This window comes from Tyto alba, unplaced genomic scaffold (assembly GCF_018691265.1).
Source record: "Tyto alba isolate M040663 unplaced genomic scaffold, T.alba_DEE_v4.0 Super-Scaffold_20, whole genome shotgun sequence".
NCBI classification, from domain to species: domain Eukaryota; kingdom Metazoa; phylum Chordata; class Aves; order Strigiformes; family Tytonidae; genus Tyto; species Tyto alba.
This window is the reverse complement of record NW_024881283.1, coordinates 8,811,933-8,828,753: the sequence shown is the minus strand read 5'-3', so window position 1 is coordinate 8,828,753 and position 16,821 is coordinate 8,811,933. Positions and strand designations below refer to the sequence as shown.

The 16,821-nt window shown below is 64.6% G+C and overlaps 2 protein-coding genes across 4 annotated transcripts; one reads left to right on the top strand and one right to left on the bottom strand.

Moving 5' to 3' along the window:
* The first annotated feature begins 975 nt into the window (after positions 1–975).
* On the top strand, positions 976–9,039 carry TINAGL1 (tubulointerstitial nephritis antigen like 1). Of its 2 annotated transcripts, none has more exons than XM_042793874.1 (12): positions 976–999; positions 1,605–1,936; positions 2,731–2,794; positions 4,686–4,778; positions 4,873–4,987; positions 6,027–6,150; positions 6,295–6,445; positions 6,724–6,907; positions 7,199–7,244; positions 7,727–7,850; positions 8,317–8,362; positions 8,525–9,039. In XM_042793874.1, the coding sequence occupies exons 2-12, from the start codon at positions 1,624–1,626 to the stop codon at positions 8,663–8,665; spliced, it is 1,401 nt and encodes a 466-aa protein (XP_042649808.1). In that variant the 5' UTR covers positions 976–999; positions 1,605–1,623; the 3' UTR covers positions 8,666–9,039. The 2 variants fall into 2 exon arrangements, with proteins under 2 accessions (XP_042649808.1, XP_042649807.1); XM_042793873.1 differs by lacking the exon at positions 976–999 and adding an exon at positions 1,028–1,193.
* Positions 9,040–13,287: 4,248 nt separating this feature from the next.
* PEF1 (penta-EF-hand domain containing 1) lies at positions 13,288–16,652 on the bottom strand. Of its 2 annotated transcripts, none has more exons than XM_042793921.1 (5): positions 16,544–16,652; positions 16,224–16,338; positions 15,536–15,904; positions 14,850–14,993; positions 13,288–14,274 (listed from the first exon to the last, which is right to left on the bottom strand). In XM_042793921.1, exons 3-5 carry the CDS (start codon positions 15,708–15,710, stop codon positions 14,045–14,047), a joined length of 549 nt encoding a protein of 182 aa, XP_042649855.1. In that variant the 5' UTR covers positions 15,711–15,904; positions 16,224–16,338; positions 16,544–16,652; the 3' UTR covers positions 13,288–14,044. The 2 variants fall into 2 exon arrangements, with proteins under 2 accessions (XP_042649855.1, XP_042649854.1); XM_042793920.1 differs by having other exon boundaries at positions 15,536–15,691; positions 16,544–16,646.
* Positions 16,653–16,821: the final 169 nt, after the last annotated feature.

Sequence of the window (16,821 nt, the reverse complement as noted above, 5' to 3'; positions counted from 1 at the left end):
CGGCCGGGGGGGTCCCAGCGGGATGGGGCTCTTGCAGGACCCTCGTTTGGGCACCCAGAGCAGCCTGGGGGCCCAGGGAGCAGGTAGCCCTCATGCCCAGTGGGATGTGGTGCTGTCCGGGCACCTGGGGTGCAAGCACAACCCCGAAGAGCCACAGCAACCTCCTCACGGGCTGCAGCCGGGAGCCAGGAGCCCTCCAGCCCGTGGCCCTGGGCTCAGTCTCTTCCTCGGCTGCCTGGGGAGCCCCGTTCCCCGCCCCCCCCACTGCCCACGGTGCCTCCCGTCCTGGCTGCTGTGAGGCATCTTCGAGGAATCCTTTGGCAGCGGCCAGGAGACGCTCCTCGAGGGCCAGAGATGGGCAGGAGCCGTCTTTGGGGGTGGGCGGCCAAAATCCCGCAGCGAATAGTGGTGCTGCAGAGGGAACCAGGAGTTTGGGGGGAGGCCAAGACAGCGCCCCCCTTCCCCAGGTCCTGAGCCCCTGGCTGGACACCGGCAGCAGGGACATGGGACTGGCTTCAGGTGACACCGACTCTGTGCCCCGGGCTGTGACAGGTTGTCCCCGTTTCGTTTGCACCCAGCAGCTGGGGTGCTGGAAGGGGCAGGGGAGAGGCATGCAGCCCCCCCTCTCCCCACACCCTGCCCCGGGGAGCGGGGGGGATGGATGGAGCGGTGGGTGCTGCCAGGACCCCCCAGTTTGCAAAGTCACGGCCAGGGGGGCTGGAACCGACCCCACGGGGGAGGAGGTGCCGCCGGGGACCCCGGGCGGGGAGGCGGAGGGGGGTGTCGGGTCCGCGGTTTTCCCACCCGCCCCGACGGGAGCCCCGGGCCCGATCCCCAGCCCCGTTCGGCTCCGCTCCGCCCGGGGAGGGGCAGCGCGGCCCGGCCGGATCGCGGCTGCCCCCGGCACCTCCCCGCGCCCCCCCGGCCGGGGCGCGGCTATAAGGAGCGGCGGGGCGGGGGAGGCGGCTCGGCGGCGGCGCGGAGCGGCGGGCGCGGCAGGTACGGGGAGTGGGGGGGGGGGGACGGGAGGAGGTCGTGCCACGCGAGTTTTCCCGCGGGGTCCCTCAGCCCAGCCCCGCGGGTTGAGACCTGAGAACTCATCGCACTGCCCGCGCCTCCGCGGCGGCGGGGAGCCGGGGCTGGGATTGGGAGCCGGGACTGGGACGGGGGGGCCTGGGCAGCCCCCACTCCGGGTAAACCCTAGGGAGCCCCATCCCGCTGGGGTTTTACTTTTGGAGCAGGGGGTTAAGGTGTGGGTGCCCACAGGGCCCCTTGGCCACCCGGGGGGAGCGGGCACCCAGTGGGGAGCCAGGGTTTTGGGGCGTTGTGCTTCGGGGCAGGAGTGGTTGTAAGGGGAGTTGAAAACCCTGAAGATTTTGAGCGTCCCGGGGGAGGGCAGGGTGGGGGCGAGGTGACCCAGGAGGCGGTTTGGGGGTCAGCGAGCAACGCACTGGGTGCTGCACAGGGTGGGCGACCCAGCAGGATGGGGCTGGAGTAGGGTGCCTTGTGTCTGCAGGACCCCCCCCGAGCCCCGGAGGTGCCCCCCCCCCCCCCCCCAACCCGCTCGGTGCCCCCCCTACCCGCTCAGTGCCGTTCCTCTGCAGCGGCTGCAGGTCTGGGGAGATGGCCGGCAACATGCGCCTGCTGCGGGCCCTGCTCTGCCTCTGGCCACTGGCCGAGGCCACCTTGGCTTCCCGGGCGCGCACCCGCCGGGAGCTGGCCCCCGGCTTGTACGAGCACGGGGTCTACGATGCCAGCGGGTCCTACTGCCAGCGCGGGGACGTCTGCTGCCACGGCCGCGACGACGGCTGCACCGTCCCCTACCACGACACCCTCTGCTACTGCGACCTCTTCTGCAACCGCACCGTCTCCGACTGCTGCCCCGACTTCTGGGAGTACTGCCTGGGCATCCCGGCCCCCTTCCCCAAAGCCCCAGGTGAGGCAGCCCCCCCACCCCCCCCCCCACCCCAGCCCAGTCTATGGGTGCCAGGGGCCCACCCTGGGATGTCCAATGTGCTGTGTGATCCTGCTGGTGCCCCTCGGGTGCAGCTGGATGTGGCACCCCACAACCCTGCCCTCGCTGCAGAGACGTTCCGGACCCCTGGGAGCTGCAGAAATTCATACAAAGTGGCCGAACTGGGGCTGGGCTCCCAGAAACGGGGCTGGGGACAGCCTGTGGCCCCACGGCCTCCCCACAGGCAGGGCTGCGGGGGGCAGAGGGGCAGCTCCAGCGACGTGTACCTGTGGGGCAGAGCAGGGGTGTTGGGGGGGGGGTCCATTCTGACTTCTCCGGTCATGTCTGGGGCAAGCGGATGCTGGCCCTGATTTAACCCGCCTGGCAGCTGGGGTGGGCAGGGTGGTGAGAGGGGGGCCCGGGCAGCCCCCGCCGCGCAGCACAAGGCTCTCTAAGAAGTCCCTGCAGAGCAGAGCCAGCTCCCGGGTACAACCGGCCCCTTTATCCCCGTCTCGCCAGGCTGTGCATGCGAGGCTGGCTCTGCTCCGCAGCCCCACGGTTAACCCTCCCCGTGCTGAGCCAGCCCGGCTCCCACCCAGCGCTGTGGGGCACGAGCTGGTCCCCACCGCGGGTCTGGAGATGCAGCCAGGCACCCACCTGGCTTTAAGGACCGGCTTTATCTTCCTCTTGGTGTTTACCCCCTGGAGCTGAGGGGGTGCTGGTGGGACCCCTGATGCAGCAGAGCGCTTACCGGGGTTCTCCCCTCTCCCATCCAGGCTGCGCCCGCGCCGGTCGCAGCTACCCCACGGGAGCCACGTACCGGGAGAACTGCAACCTGTGGTGAGTGACTCTGCGCATCCCGTGCCACGCGGGCACCGCCAGCTCGGCGCCGGCACGCTGCCTACCCGGAGGAAAGGCGTCGGGGGGCCTGCGAGCACCGCAACCGGCTCGGCGGGAGCACAAGCGCCCGAGCTGGGTGGTGGGAACCGGTGCCAAATGCCTTTGCTCTGGCATATTCGGAGCGGAGAGCCCGGGGCCTTTGAGCCGCTCCCAAGTTTCAGCACATGCCTTTGTGGGAGCCGGCTCGCTCCGCCGGGTTAACACACGGCCGGGCTCCCGACGCGGGCTCGGGGCTGTCGGGGTTTTTTCTGGCCGTGCTGGTCCAAAGCCCAGCTTGCCCCAGCCTGAATGGGACGCATCTACAGCTGGCAGCTGTGGTGGCTCCGTGCCAGGCGGCCTGAGCGCGGCCCCGCAGCCGGCTTGGGTGCAAGCAGCCCGTCTGTGCTGCGCACCAGGAGCTCGCTGTTTGCATTAGCGAGTCAGCGTGGGGGTTTATCTGGAAACGGCCGCGGTGGTATTAATGGCATCCCGGAGGTGGGGTGGGGGGGATAAGGGAACCTGCGGGCGCAGATCTGCCCGTAGACAAGGAGCAAACACGGCAGGGCTGGCTGCCTCGCGGTGCTGCGGTAGATAAGGGGAATCAAAGGCTCCGTCTGGGGCGTGTGCGAGGGCACGAGCACGTGTGTGTGCGTGTATGTGCAGGCATGTGCGCTGGAGCTGGAGGTGAAAAGCCAGGCTGACCTTTCCCCAAAGCCCCAGTGCCGCTCTGGGATCGTGGCGCGGAGGCACGGTGGGAGGTCGAGGTCCCCGAGCTGTGCGTTTGGATGAGTGGTCCCCGCTGCTGGGAAAGCATCCCTTCCCCAACAGCGCTGGCCCCTGGGGGCCGAGGCTCTCCTGCCAAAACCCTCTCCTGCCAAAACCCTCGTCCCCCCGCACTTGGTGCCTGGAGAGCAGCAATTTCTGCAGCGCTTCACCCCAAACCTTGTCCCCACCCGGCTCCCGCGGGGGCTGGGGGGAGTTAGTGGGGGGCAAATGCAGTGCCTGGGTGAAGCCGAGGGGGGCTGCACCCCGAGGTGCTCCCGCGGGAGTTCCCGAGGAGTGAACAGCCAGATGTGGGAGTCCTCAAGGAGTTAACAGCCAGATGCGGGGTCACCGGCGGAGCGCTGGGGGGGGATGAGATGGGGCCGGTGCCGGGGGTGCAGGTGCTGCTGGCAGGATCGGGCCCAGCTGGCGGGACACGGCTCTGGCCTCACGCGGCTCCTTAAAAGGGAAGAACGTGCCGGGAGCTCGGCCGGCGGGCAGGGGTGAGCGTGCCAAGCATTGCTCGGCTTGCAGGGGGGGAGCACAGCCCGGGGGGGGACCCCAGGGGGCACATCGCCCTCCCCAGGCACCCCCTGCCCCGGGTTACCCCATGGGTGCCACAGGGCTCCCGGCTAACCTGGCCAGAGCGGCTCGCCCCGGGGTGGGGGGGACAGCCAGCCCCAAATCCTTCTCCCCGGGCTGGTGGCCAAGCCCCGCTCTGAAGTCTGCAGGCCTGGCTGCTTTTCAGCTGATTTTCTGTCCCATGCTCTGTCTGCCCTCTGGACTCCTGCAGGGACCAGGGAGGGGGGGGGTGGGGTGGGGGGGGACAGCCCCCAGGGCCACACAGGGGGGCTGCCTGCCAGCTCCTGACCCGGCTTCACCCCATCCCGAGGTGCTGAGCCATGGTGTGACCCCCCAGACCCCAGTGCAGAAGCAGCCCTGGCCCCTCGCTGTCTGCCCACGACGGCATCAAGTCTGCGGCCTGGGGGGGGGGGTGGGGTGTTAGCACCCACCTGGGGTCCCCCCAGTCACCCCAGGGACACTGTCCCTCCCCAGCTGACTGTCCCCTCCGGTGCCATCCCCTCTGCAGCACCTGCGGCCCCGGCGGGCAGTGGGAGTGCGAGGACCATGCCTGCCTGATGGATGGGGAGCTGATCGACGCCGTCAACAGGGGCAATTATGGGTGAGGACCAGGCACCGGGAGGGTGGGGAAGGGACCCTTCAACTCTCGGTGCTTTTCGGGGCACCCCTCACCCGCGCCCCCTCCTCTCGTGCAGCTGGAGAGCCGCCAACTACAGCCAGTTTTGGGGGATGACGCTGGAGGACGGGATCCGGCACCGCCTGGGCACCTTCCGACCCTCTCCCACCGTCATGAACATGAACGAGATGCACGTGAGTCACCAGGGATGCAAGGGGAAACTGAGGCACGCCAAGGCTTGACCCTGCCTGTCCCATAACCTGGCCCCAATGCTTCACCATCCCCTCGGCGACTGCTGTCCCCGCAGTGTCCCCGTCCCCAGGAAGGGGGGCTCTGCAGCCCGGGGGGGGGGGTGGGGGGAGGCAGGGAAGGGGCCATGGTGGGTGGGTGCCGTGGACAGCCCTTGTGTTTGGAGACAGCAGCTCAGCAAATTCCCCCTGACAATCCCCCGGCTGCCAGTGTTGTTTTTTCCCCCTCTCCTCCGTGCCGGTTTCCCATCGGAAAGCCGGCCCCGCAGCTGCTGAGTCAGCAGAGATGGCCGCGCCAGCGCTTTGCAAGAGGGGGTGCCTCCACTTGCCCCCGGGGCTGCACCCAAAACCGCCCCCCCCCTCCCCCCAATTCAGGGGGGCTAGTGGCCGGAGAAGGGGGGGTCCCATGGGTGCTGGCGGGGAGCGAGCGACGCGCGGTGCACGCCCAGAGCCGTGACCTTGACTCCCGGTGAGGTTTAATTTTAGAGGCGCTTCCTGCGCTGGGATAAGCTGGGTGTCGGCGGCCGCATCCTCCCCAGGAAGGCTGAACTGTGCACGGCCGGGGCGGGGGCACCATTCCCCCCCCCTGCCCCCCCTCGAAACGGAAAGGTTGGGTGTGTGTCCGTGGCCAGGCAAGAGCCGGCCAGAGGCCACAATGAGGGTCTCGAGACACCCAGGACCCGTGCACTTGGGGTCCAAAACTGTACGCTTGGTGCTGTTGTTGCAGAAGGAGCCGTTGGGGCTGAGGAGCTCAAATTTAGGGAAAATTGAGGGATCTGGCTCCTCAGGGACAAGGGGGATCCCAAATTCTTGGCCAGGTTTACGGGCGTCCCCATCCCGAGGGGCTCTGCTGTGGGGCTGGGGGATGCTAACGCGGGCTGGGGGGCCCCAGCAGCTGCTGGGGGTGGGCTGCTGCGAGTGGGGGGCAGGAGGCGGGTGGGGGGGGGGGGGTGTCACCCCTCATGCCTCAGCTCTGCCTCCGCAGATGAACATGGACTCCAACGAGGTGCTGCCCCGCCATTTCGACGCAGCCGCGAAGTGGCCCGGGATGATCCACGAGCCGCTGGACCAGGGCAACTGCGCCGGTTCCTGGGCCTTCTCCACGGCGGGTGAGATGGGACAGGTCGGGATGGGGTGGCCCGTGGGGACGGGGACTAAACCTGCTGCCACGGGGCTGGGGAGCGGGGCAGGACCCCGGGGGAGCAGCCGCTGTTCTCTGACACCCACCCCCCCCCCGCCCCGCTCGCTCCCAGCCGTCGCCTCGGACCGCATCTCCATCCACTCCATGGGGCACATGACGCCCGCCCTGTCACCCCAAAACCTCCTGTCCTGTGACACCCGCAACCAGAGGGGCTGCAGCGGGGGGCGGCTGGACGGAGCCTGGTGGTACCTCCGCCGGCGGGGGTGAGTGGGGACGGGGTGGGGATGGAGCCGGGTGGTCCTTCCCCTCCTCACATCCTTGCCGGGGCGGGGGGGGGAAGATGAGAGGCTGCCCCAGCACTGGGGTGGGATATGGGGGGTTCCCTGGAGGGGGATCCTAGGGGTACCCAGTGCACACCCTGTCCCTTGGGCAGGCAAGGGACCTGGAGTCCCCGGATGGAGAGTGGGGTTTGGGAGCGGGGTGGGGATGGAGCCGGGGGGGGGGTCCTTCCACCTCCTCACGTCCTTGTCCCTGTGCCCAGGGTGGTGACAGACGAGTGCTACCCCTTCACCAGCCCGCAGAGCCGGCCGGCGGCCCAGCCCTGCATGATGCACAGCCGCTCCACGGGCAGGGGCAAGCGGCAGGCGACGGCACGTTGCCCCAACCCCCAGACCCACGCCAACGAGATCTACCAGTCCACCCCTGCCTACCGCCTCTCCTCCAGCGTGAGTGCCCGTGGGCCGGGGCCGGGCCGCCAGCGTGGGCGAAGCAGGAGCCGTTTGGTGTGGGGAGCGGGAAGGGGCTTGGCTCGGGGTGGTTCGCTTGAGAAAGCCAAGTTTGGAAAGGAAGCCGGGAAAAACCCGCCGCGAAACCCTCAGGGGAGCTGCTCCTTCACTCGGCATCTCCACAACACCCACCCGTGGGTGCTGAAACGGGCTCTGCCTGCATCCCCGGGGGGGTGAGGAGGGCAGCGCCAGGGGTCCCAGCCCCGGTACCACCCGGCTCTGTGCTTGCAGGAGAAGGAGATCATGAAGGAGCTGCTGGAGAACGGCCCCGTGCAAGGTAGGGAGCCGGCGTGGGCACCCCGTCCTGGCGCCCCGAAGCTGGGTGCTGCAATAGCCCGGGGAGGGGGGTGAGGTGGGTGGGGGAAGCCGCCCTGCCCGGGGCTGACGTGGGGGCCAGGACCCCCCACCTCAGCTGCTCTCCCTGGTTAATATTTAACCCGTGCTCTCACCAGCCCTGGGGGGTGCCCATCACGCTGCCCACACCAGCGGGCACTTGTTGCTCATTAACTCCTCAGATTTAATCTCAGGCAGTTGGGTTTGGGTTTTTTTTTTTTGTTTTTTTTTGTTTTTTTTTTTTTAAATCCTCCTCTGAGTTTTGCCACATGGCCCAGGGGAGGATCTGGCTGCTGCATTCCCCCTTCCCGAGTGATGCCCCGTGTCCCCGCTGCCCGTATCCTCCACCCTGGGGGGCCGTGGAGCCCAGTGCCTCGTCCCTCGGGACAGGGCCAGCGTCCCCAGACCCTCTCCCCCTGCCTGCAGCCATCCTGGAGGTGCACGAAGATTTCTTCATGTACAAGAGCGGGATCTATCAGCACACGCCGGTGGCCGAGGGGAAGGGGCCAAAGCACCAGAGACACGGGACCCACTCGGTCAAAATCACTGGGTAGGTGGGGGGGGTGGCGTGGGGGGGTTGGGGGGTGCAGAGAGCCGTGCTCCGGGTGGGAGAAGCGTCCTCTCTGGGGGAGGAAATGTGTCCCCTTCCTCCAGGGAGGGTGCAGGGTTTGATGGGGGGAGCCCTGCCAGGAGCAATGCTTACCCCCGGGGCTGTGGCCACAAGTGACACGAGTGCGCGGTGCTCAGCCCCCCACGGAGGGAGGGGAGTTGGAGGCGCAGAGCGTGAGGAGGGGAGCGGGGCCGGTTGCTTCCTTCCTTCTCCCCACTGCTAAATATACCTGCCTGTATTTCAGGAGCGGACGTAAATACCTCAGGGATGGACTGGGGCCAGGAAATGGGGGGGGGGGGCAACCAAGCACCACGCTATCACAGTGCTGGGTGGGGTGATGCCCACAATACGGGGAGGGGGGTGCCCCGGGCCCCCCCTTACTCACTGCCCTGCCCTTCCAACGCAGGTGGGGAGAAGAGCAACTGCCTGACGGCCAGATCCAAAAATACTGGGTGAGTGTTGGCGGGTGTCACGAGTTCGCTGGGGCTCAGGCATTGGGGGTGGAGGGGTTGCAAGTGCTGCTTGCGTAGGTTGGGGGGGGGGGGGGGTGTCAGGAATGAGCAGGGGCCCCCCCGCCCTCAGCGCTGAGCAGTGTCCCCTGTCCCCCTCCCCAGACGGCAGCCAACTCTTGGGGCACGGCGTGGGGCGAGGGCGGCCGATTCCGCATCGCCCGCGGCGTCAACGAGTGCGAGGTGGAGACCTTCGTGGTGGGCGTCTGGGGCCGCGTCAGCATGGAGGACATGCCCCACAAGTGAACCCCCCCCACACCCCACACCCCCCCCCCCCAAAACCGCCCAGAGGGGCCCCCCAGCCCCGCGGAAGTCCTTGTCCCCACCGTGCCCAGCACCGCAGCCCCTCCATCCCCTCCTAGGGGGACCCCCCCCCCGCCCCATCATCTGGGGCAGGGGGATGGGGCTGTCCCCTGGGTTCCCGCCCCCGGGGGTGCCCCCCCCCCCCCGTGCTGACGTGGCGGCTGGGTGCAGTGGCGCGTGTGGCCGGGGGCGCCCCCGGGGGCCGGTCCCGAGTCCCGTGGGATTTACCCACTAATCCCCCCCGGCTGGGTTTCGGTGGCAGCCGGGGGCTCTTCAAAGGCAGCCGCCCCCCCCCCCCCCCCCTTCCCCGCACCGCACCCCCCGGCACTGGCAGCTTCACCCCCCTCCTCCCTCCCACTGCAGCGGGACCCCCTTCCCCCCGGGGCTCCTGCACCCCCAGCTCTGCGCCAGCCCCCTTCCCTCCCTCCCTGGGGTGGGGGGGGAATAACCCAGCGGTGCCTGGAGTGGGGGTTCACCCCTGCCTTGGGCTGGTGGAACCCCAAAACTGGGGATCAGGAGGGGGGGTCCCCACCGTCCCCCCCCCCCCCCCCGCCCGTCCCTATGGTGCTATGGCCCCTGCCACCCCCCGTGGGGACTGTAGGGACAGGGGAAGGCTCAGCCCTGCGGTGACCCCGTCCCGGTGGGGCCACAATTGGGGACCACACAGCAGCACAGCCCCGCTCCCCGTGTCCTTCCCCCCCCGCATTCCTTCCCCCCCCCCCCCCCCCCCCGGGGCTGTACTTTTAAGAATTTTTGTATTTATTTTGCTTTTTATTATTTGTAAATAAATTTATGGAAGCCTCGGTGCCAATAGGGCCGGCTCCTTCCCCAGCCCTGCTCGGGAGGGGGGGTGGGGGGTGGCCCCGCTGTCCCCCCGCCCTGTCCCATCGAGGGGGGGGGGGGGGGGGCAGGACCCTGCCGTGGCTACGGGAAGGGCTGGGGGGGTGAGATAAGGGCCAGCTCATTGTGCACCTTCCGGCCCCGCCAGCTCCCCGTGGCCAGCGGCCAGTGCTGGGCCCGCCACGGCCACCCCACGGCCACCCCACAGCCACTGCTGCCACCACGGCCACCCCACAGCCACTGGTGCCACCCCACGGCCACCCCACGGCCACTGCTGCCACCACAGCCACCCCACAGCCATTGGTGCCACCACGGCCACCCCACAGCCACTGGTGCCACCACAGCCACCCCACGGCCACCCCACAGCCACTGGTGCCACCACGGCCACCCCACGGCCACCCCACAGCTACTGCTGCTACCACAGCCACCCCACAGCCACTGCTGCCACCACGGCCACCCCATGGCCACCCCATGGCCACCCCACAGCCACTGGTGCCACCCCACGGCCACTCCACAGCCACTGGTGCCACCACGGCTACCCCACAGCCACGAGTGCCACCCCACAGTCACCCCCACAGCCACTGGTGCCACCACGGCCACCCCAGGGCTAGGGGTGCTACCCCACAGCCACCACGGCCACGAGGGCCCCAACAGCCAGGAGTGCCACTACGGCCACCCCACAGCCCACAGTGCCACCCCACAGCCACCAGTGCCACCCCAGCCACATCAGCGGGCCCACGGGAGGGGTGGGGAAGCTGAGCAGGCGCGTGGGGTGGGGCTGGGGGTGTCGCTTTTTAACAATTAATGTATTCTTCTTGTTTCCTCCCCCCCCACACCCCCCCGTGGGGACACCCTCCCCACACCCCCACCCCCACGCAGTGTGGAGTGGGGCGCCACCTGGCGGAGCCGCCCTGCCCCTGCGCGCGCCGTGGCACGCCGGGCCCGCGCAGCCCCACGCGGGGCGCGTGACCGCGGTGTGGGGAGGGGGGGGGTGTCACTGCCGCGCCCGCCCCCCCCCCCACGCGTGGGCACAGCGCTAGCAGCCGGCGGCGTCTGCAGCCACGGGGTCACACTCACCCCCCCACCCCACGCGGACACCACGGGTGGGTCCAGCGTGTGTGTGGGTGTGTCTATATGTACACGCACAGACACACTAACAGGCGTTGCTGGGTTTCATATACACACGCAGCTGGACACGCGGCTCCTTGTATACAGACACACACTGATAGAGACTGCTGTGGTTTTATAGAGAGATACACAGATGTATCAAATATAGATATATAAATATTTTAAAATATAGAAAAAGCTAAAAAGCAATCTATATTTTAATATATATAAATATATAATTATATGGGTGTATATATTATAATATGTATGTATGTGTGTGTATATATACACACATTTATATATATAAAAAATACACACACACACACACACACACACACACAGAGATATAGAGGAGTGTCCTTTACTCTGTGTCTATATATTATAAACAGTGTGTGTGTGTCTGTGTGTCTATGTCTGTGTGTCTGGGTGTCTGTGTGTCTCTGTGTGTGTCTGTGTGTGTGTCTGTGTCTCTGTGTGTGTGTGTGTGTCTGTGTGTGTGTCTGTGTCTCTGTGTGTGTGTGTGTGTCTGTGAGTGTGTCTGTGTGTCTGTGTGTGTGTGTGTTTGTGTCTGTGTCTCTGTGTGTGTCTGTGTGTGTGTGTGTGTGTGTGTGTGTCTGTGTGTCTGTGTGTGTGTGTGTTTGTGTCTGTGTCTCTGTATGTGTCTGTGTGTGTCTGTGTGTGTGTCTGTGTGTGTGTGTGTCTGTGTGTGTCTGTGAGTGTGTGTGTGTCTCTGTGTGTGTGTGTGTTTGTGTCTGTGTGTCTCTGTGTGTGTCTGTCTGTGTGTGTCTCTGTGTGTCTCCCTCTCTCTCTCTGTGTCTGCCAGTGTTTTTATGTGATTGTGTGTGTCTGTATATATATATATAAAAATAAATAACCATCAGTGTCCACTGTGTATGTATGTGCATATATATATATATATGTCTATATATGCACACACACACATATATATATAAAAACAGTGGGGTGTGTGACAATGTGTCTATGTGTATAAAGATCAGTGTCAGCATGTGGGAGATCTCTGTTTAAAAAAAACAATGGTGGCTGTTAGTGCGTGTGTGTGTGTATGTGTGTGTGTAAAACCCAGCTGTGTCAGTTTGGGGGTGTATATACAGCTGAGCAGCAGTGTGTGTTAGGCTCTGTGCAGGTACAAACACAGAGAAAAAAAAACAAAAACAGCAGTGTTCGTGTGTGTGTCTCTGTGTGTGCATAAACCCAGCAGCGTGTGGCTGTGTGTGCAAACAGCCGTGTCTGTGTGTACCTACACGCGGAGTGGGGTGCACGGAACTCTACAGGCACACACCGGGGGGGCGTCCGCGTGTGTGTGCACCTGCACAGCCCGCCGTGCCTGTCAGTGCCCGCGGGGATACCTGTACGTACCCAACAGGCGCTGCTGGGGTACATATGTATGTGTAGGAACTGCGGTGTCTGGGGGTGTGTGTGTGTGTATAAAACCGGCGGTGTCTGCGTGTACAGACACACACAGGGCAGCTGGTAGGAGCGTGTGCCTGTGCACACACCCAGAGGGGTCCCTGCTACCGCTGAGTGTATATACTCGGGGTGTCTCTGGGTGTGTGTCCATGAGTGTTTCCATATACACAGGGCTGGGTGTGTGCACATATATATATATATATATATGTGTGTGTGTATACATATACACCCCCCCGTGTATATTTGTATTTATATTTTTATATTTATATATGTATTTATATTTTTATATTTATATATGTATATATATATTTACATATACACACACAGAGGTGTCAGGAAGTATGTGTGTATAAATGTATAGACCCAGAATTACCTGTTAGTCTGTATATATATATATATATATATATACACTGAAACAGACACTCCTCTCTGTCTATACGCACACACAGACTTTCCAGGGTATTTTATATCCACACACCCCCCCCCCAACCCCTGACACACCCCCAGCTGGGGGTCACCCCCCCCCCCCAAGTTATCCCTGCTGCTGCCTGGAGGGGTGACAGCCCACACCGGCAGCGACAGCCACCCCGGGAGGTGACAGTGCGGGGGGGGGGGCGGCCCCCACAGCCTCTCGCTTGAAACCTCTGGGAAAGGCTGGGCAGCTCTGACTCAACAGAGGACGATGAGAAATATTGTTGGAATGATTAATGATGCTCTAGAACAAAAAGTCCTGCCTTTGGCTGCAGCTGAGGAAAACACCGACATCTGGTTATTGCTTCTAAAAGCATCAGATCAGTCACTCCGTCTTTTAACTATTCTTTCCTCAAACTCCCTCAGAGTAGCAAAGCGTCTCTCAAAAAGCACCACTGAGATTTCTCATCAAGGGCAATTAAAGGGTAATCACCTGGGTATCATTTTAAAACCCCACAGAAGAAAATCTTTGTGTTGGTCAAATGTTTACTTGTATCTCAGCAGGAGAGCCCAGCACCTGATTTTCTGTAAGCTGACAAGAAAGGTGTAAGAATTAACTTCAGGGAAGCGTACTGAGCCTCAGGAGCAGCGCCCAGAGCAGGGGTACAGACACAGCACGTGTCCCCTCCCTGCACCCAGAGCTGCTGCTGGTCCAGGGGGGTGACACAGGGGAGGGCAGCGTCCCTGCAAGCCCCTCAGCAAACACAAACCACCCAGCGACCAGTGCACAGCGCCTTTTATTCAAAAGCTGTAAAAATAAGCTCTAAACCGTTTAGGAGTTTGGCTTTGGCAGACAGAGATGAATCAAAACAGACATTGGCAATGGGGGGGGGTTGGGGGGGGGGGGGAGTGGTTGTCAATGATCCTGCGTGGGACTGCGGCAACGTGGTCTGTTCCAGCAGCCTGGAGAGAAAGGGGGTTCAGATCTCCGGGAAAGCTGGAGCCTTCCCAGCACAGCAGAGGGGCTGGACGTGCTCCCGGCAGCGACGCAAGGATGAGCTCAGCCAGGGCTTGTGCCCTTCCTGCTGCTTTTCAAATGAAGGCTCAGCTCTCGGGCACCGGAGAGCCCCCAAAAGCGTGCTGAGACAGGGACGAGGCACTGCAGACATCCCGCCACGCGGAGGGACAGTGCAGGTGGGGGTTTAAGCATGTTTTGGCATCTGGCAAGGGATGATCTAAGCGCTCCCCGGGAGGCATGGCACAGGCTACTGGTTTGGCTGTCCCACTCCGCGGCACGGCCCCAGAACCAGGCTCCAGTTTGGCGTGGAGGCACCCACTGCCACCGAGTGGGGACAAGGAATTGAAACCCCGGCAGGACTCGGGGCTCCTCGGGAGCAGCGGGCTGGAAAGCCAGCCCAGGGGAGCAGCTCGTTCTTCAGGGGGGTTGGCCACATCCCAGAAGAGGCCGAGGATGGTCGGGGCTCCTGGAGAGCCCCGCAGAGCTCCCGGCTGGCTCGCAGCCCTCGGCCCAGGGCGTCACATCATGCGAGTCACGACCATGGTGAGGAAGTCCTCGTAGCTCAGCCGCACGTTGCCCACCAGCCCCGTGTCCTTCTCGCGGAAGGCGTCGGTCGTGCTCTGGAGCTGCATGCAGATCTGAATGAAGCGGTCGAGCTGGATGCTGGGGTCAGAGGATCGCTGGGCGTAGCGGGCCAGCAGCAGTTGGCTAAACTGGGGGCTCAGGTTATAGCCCATCTGGGAGAAAGCTGGGAGCAAGAAACACGTGGATTAAGCCTTCCTGATGGGAGGGAGAGCAACCATGCCCTCCCTCCTGTGTGCTGGCACACACCCCATCTCCCACCGCTCCGTGGTGTTTGCTTCTGACAGTGGGTGTGCTTGGGCGAGGTTCTCGGGGGGGAGGAACCAAACCATGGCAAGAATTCCAGACATTTTTCCCCTCCGTCAGACACATACATGCCCAAGAGCTCCTCCCAGAAAACAGGCTTTAGCTACATGCCATTTGGGGGGGGGGGGGGGGGGGGGCATTTAGGGTTTCTTTAAGGAAGGAAGTTGCCACAGCCCTGCTGCAGCTCCTTGTCTCCTGCCCCACGCGGAGGCTCAGTGCCAGCTCTGCCACAGCCAGTTTAGCCAGCCCAGCGTGTCCCAGTGAAGCAACAGGCGTGCACTGCAGCCACGGCTGTACAGGAGGCACCCCATGAGCTCAGAGACACCCAGCCCTGCTTCAGGGATGGCATCAGGAGGAGTCACACTGGGAAGAGCCAGACAGCGATCCCCAGGGACCTCGGTCGGGGCCAGGTTGGTGTCTCTGCCCTTCGCCCACCTTGCTGGAGCTCGCTGAAGCTGATGGAGCCTGACTGGTCCCTGTCGTACTGCTGGAAGAGGTTCTTCCACTGCTGGATGAAGCGCAGCAAGGCTGAAAAGCCGTACACGTCTATGCGTCCTGACCTGGTCTTATCGAACATGTCTGGGGAAGAAAGAACAAAGAGCAGGAGCAGGGAAGTGAGGAGTGGGGCAAGGACACACTGCAGAAACTCCCAAAGGGCTCAGGATCTGTGCCATGGCTTCCCGCTCCAGCCCCAAAAGCCCTCCCTCACCAGGACTGTGATCAACCAGGACCATTCAACCCCTAAGAGGCTGGTAGGAAATGGCACCAAAACCTGCTGCCGTGCCGAGCTGGGGAACAGGACTCTGGCTCGCTAGCAGAGCTCCCCCTCCTGTTTCTCCCCACCTCTCTGGGAGCAGGGGCTCGCTTGGCCTCATACGGAGCTGGGTTCCCTTTTCCAAGCAGCGTTTTGGGGCCCTGACTCATGTCCTCCACCAAAAGGGCACCCCGAGCTGCCCGCTTTGCCCAGCTCTCGCTCCAGGGAGCACAGACAGGCCAGCAGCTCAGGTGAGAGATGCCCAGGTAACAGGGGGATTCAGCCTGGGCTGGGCTTCACCCCAACCGAGGCTCATCTCAAAGAGAACAGAATAAAAAGCAGCAGGAGAGCAAAGGCCCAGACTCACTTATCATCAGCAGGCAGGTCTCATCGTTGAACGTCGACCAGTTGGAGTTGACCAGCGCCTGCTTCAGCTCCTTGACGGAGATGTACCCACTGCGATCGGCATCGACCGCCTGGAACCAGGAGAAAGCCTCCGGGTCCACACCCGGGGGGGCATTACCTGCGCGGGGAGAGGCCATCAGCAGCTCTCACCTCCCCTCGGAGAGGCTGCTGGCTGGGGATGGCTCACGGAGACGCAGCCAACACGCAGGGGCCGGCCAGCGCTTGTGCTCCGGGGAGAGTTTGACAGCCGTGTGATCCCGGGCACGTCGGTTAGCTCGGCTCAGAGGAAGAGGAAGGGCTGGAACTCAGCCTGGCAGCGCTGGGAGACAGGCTGGAAAGTTTTATGGCTGTCAGGGCTGCAGCCTCTTCGGCGCTTCCTTCCTCCTCCTCCTCCTCCTCCTCCTCTTCACGGTTTTAAAATAATAAGCTGGGACTTGGCGGTTTCATTCAGGCGGCGAATTCCGCTGAGCTGGGGGCAGACAATCCCCCCCCCCTCCCCCGGCACGGAGCGGGAGCGGGCCCGGGCCGGGCCGGGGGGCACCCACCCCCCCCCCCCGGGGGCACCCACCCCCTCAGCCTTGCCCCTTCGCCCCCGGGGACCATTCGCCCACCCGCCGCAGGGATCCCCCCAGACCCGCGGCCCCGCTCACCTCCCGCAGCCGCCCCTCCGTAGGGCTGGGGGCCGCTGCCAGGCTGTCCGTAGGGACCCCCGGGGTAGGGACCGGCCGGGGCCGCGCCGGGGGCTTGTCCTGCGCCGGGGAAGCCCTGCGGAAGCGGCAGAGCCCGGTGTGCGGCCGGCCCCGAGCCCTCCGCCGCCCCTCGCCCCGGTCTCCCCGTCCCCCCCCCCCGGTCCCGGTCCCGGTCCCGGTCCCGGTCCCGGTCCCGGTCCCGGTCCCGGTCCCGGTCCCGGTCCCGGTCCCGGTCCCGGTCCCGGTCCCGGTCCCGGTCCCGGTCCCGGTCCCGGCCCCACCTGCCCCGGATACGCCGCCATGACACTGCTACCGCCCCGCCCACCCCCGGGCCCACGCCCACGGGCCGCACGTAAGGCGTGCGCGCCCATTGGCTGCGGCGAGGAGGGCACGCCCCCTCCGGAGTCAGACGGGAGGGGGGCGGGGACTAAGCGGGACGGGAGAGCCCCGGGGAGTGGGGGGGCCTTAAGGCGGCAATGACGGCTGCGCGGGGTGTGGTGGGGCCCACCCAGAGCCGCGGGCTCTCCCCGGGATCAGGGTCGGGATTTCCTCGGGAGCA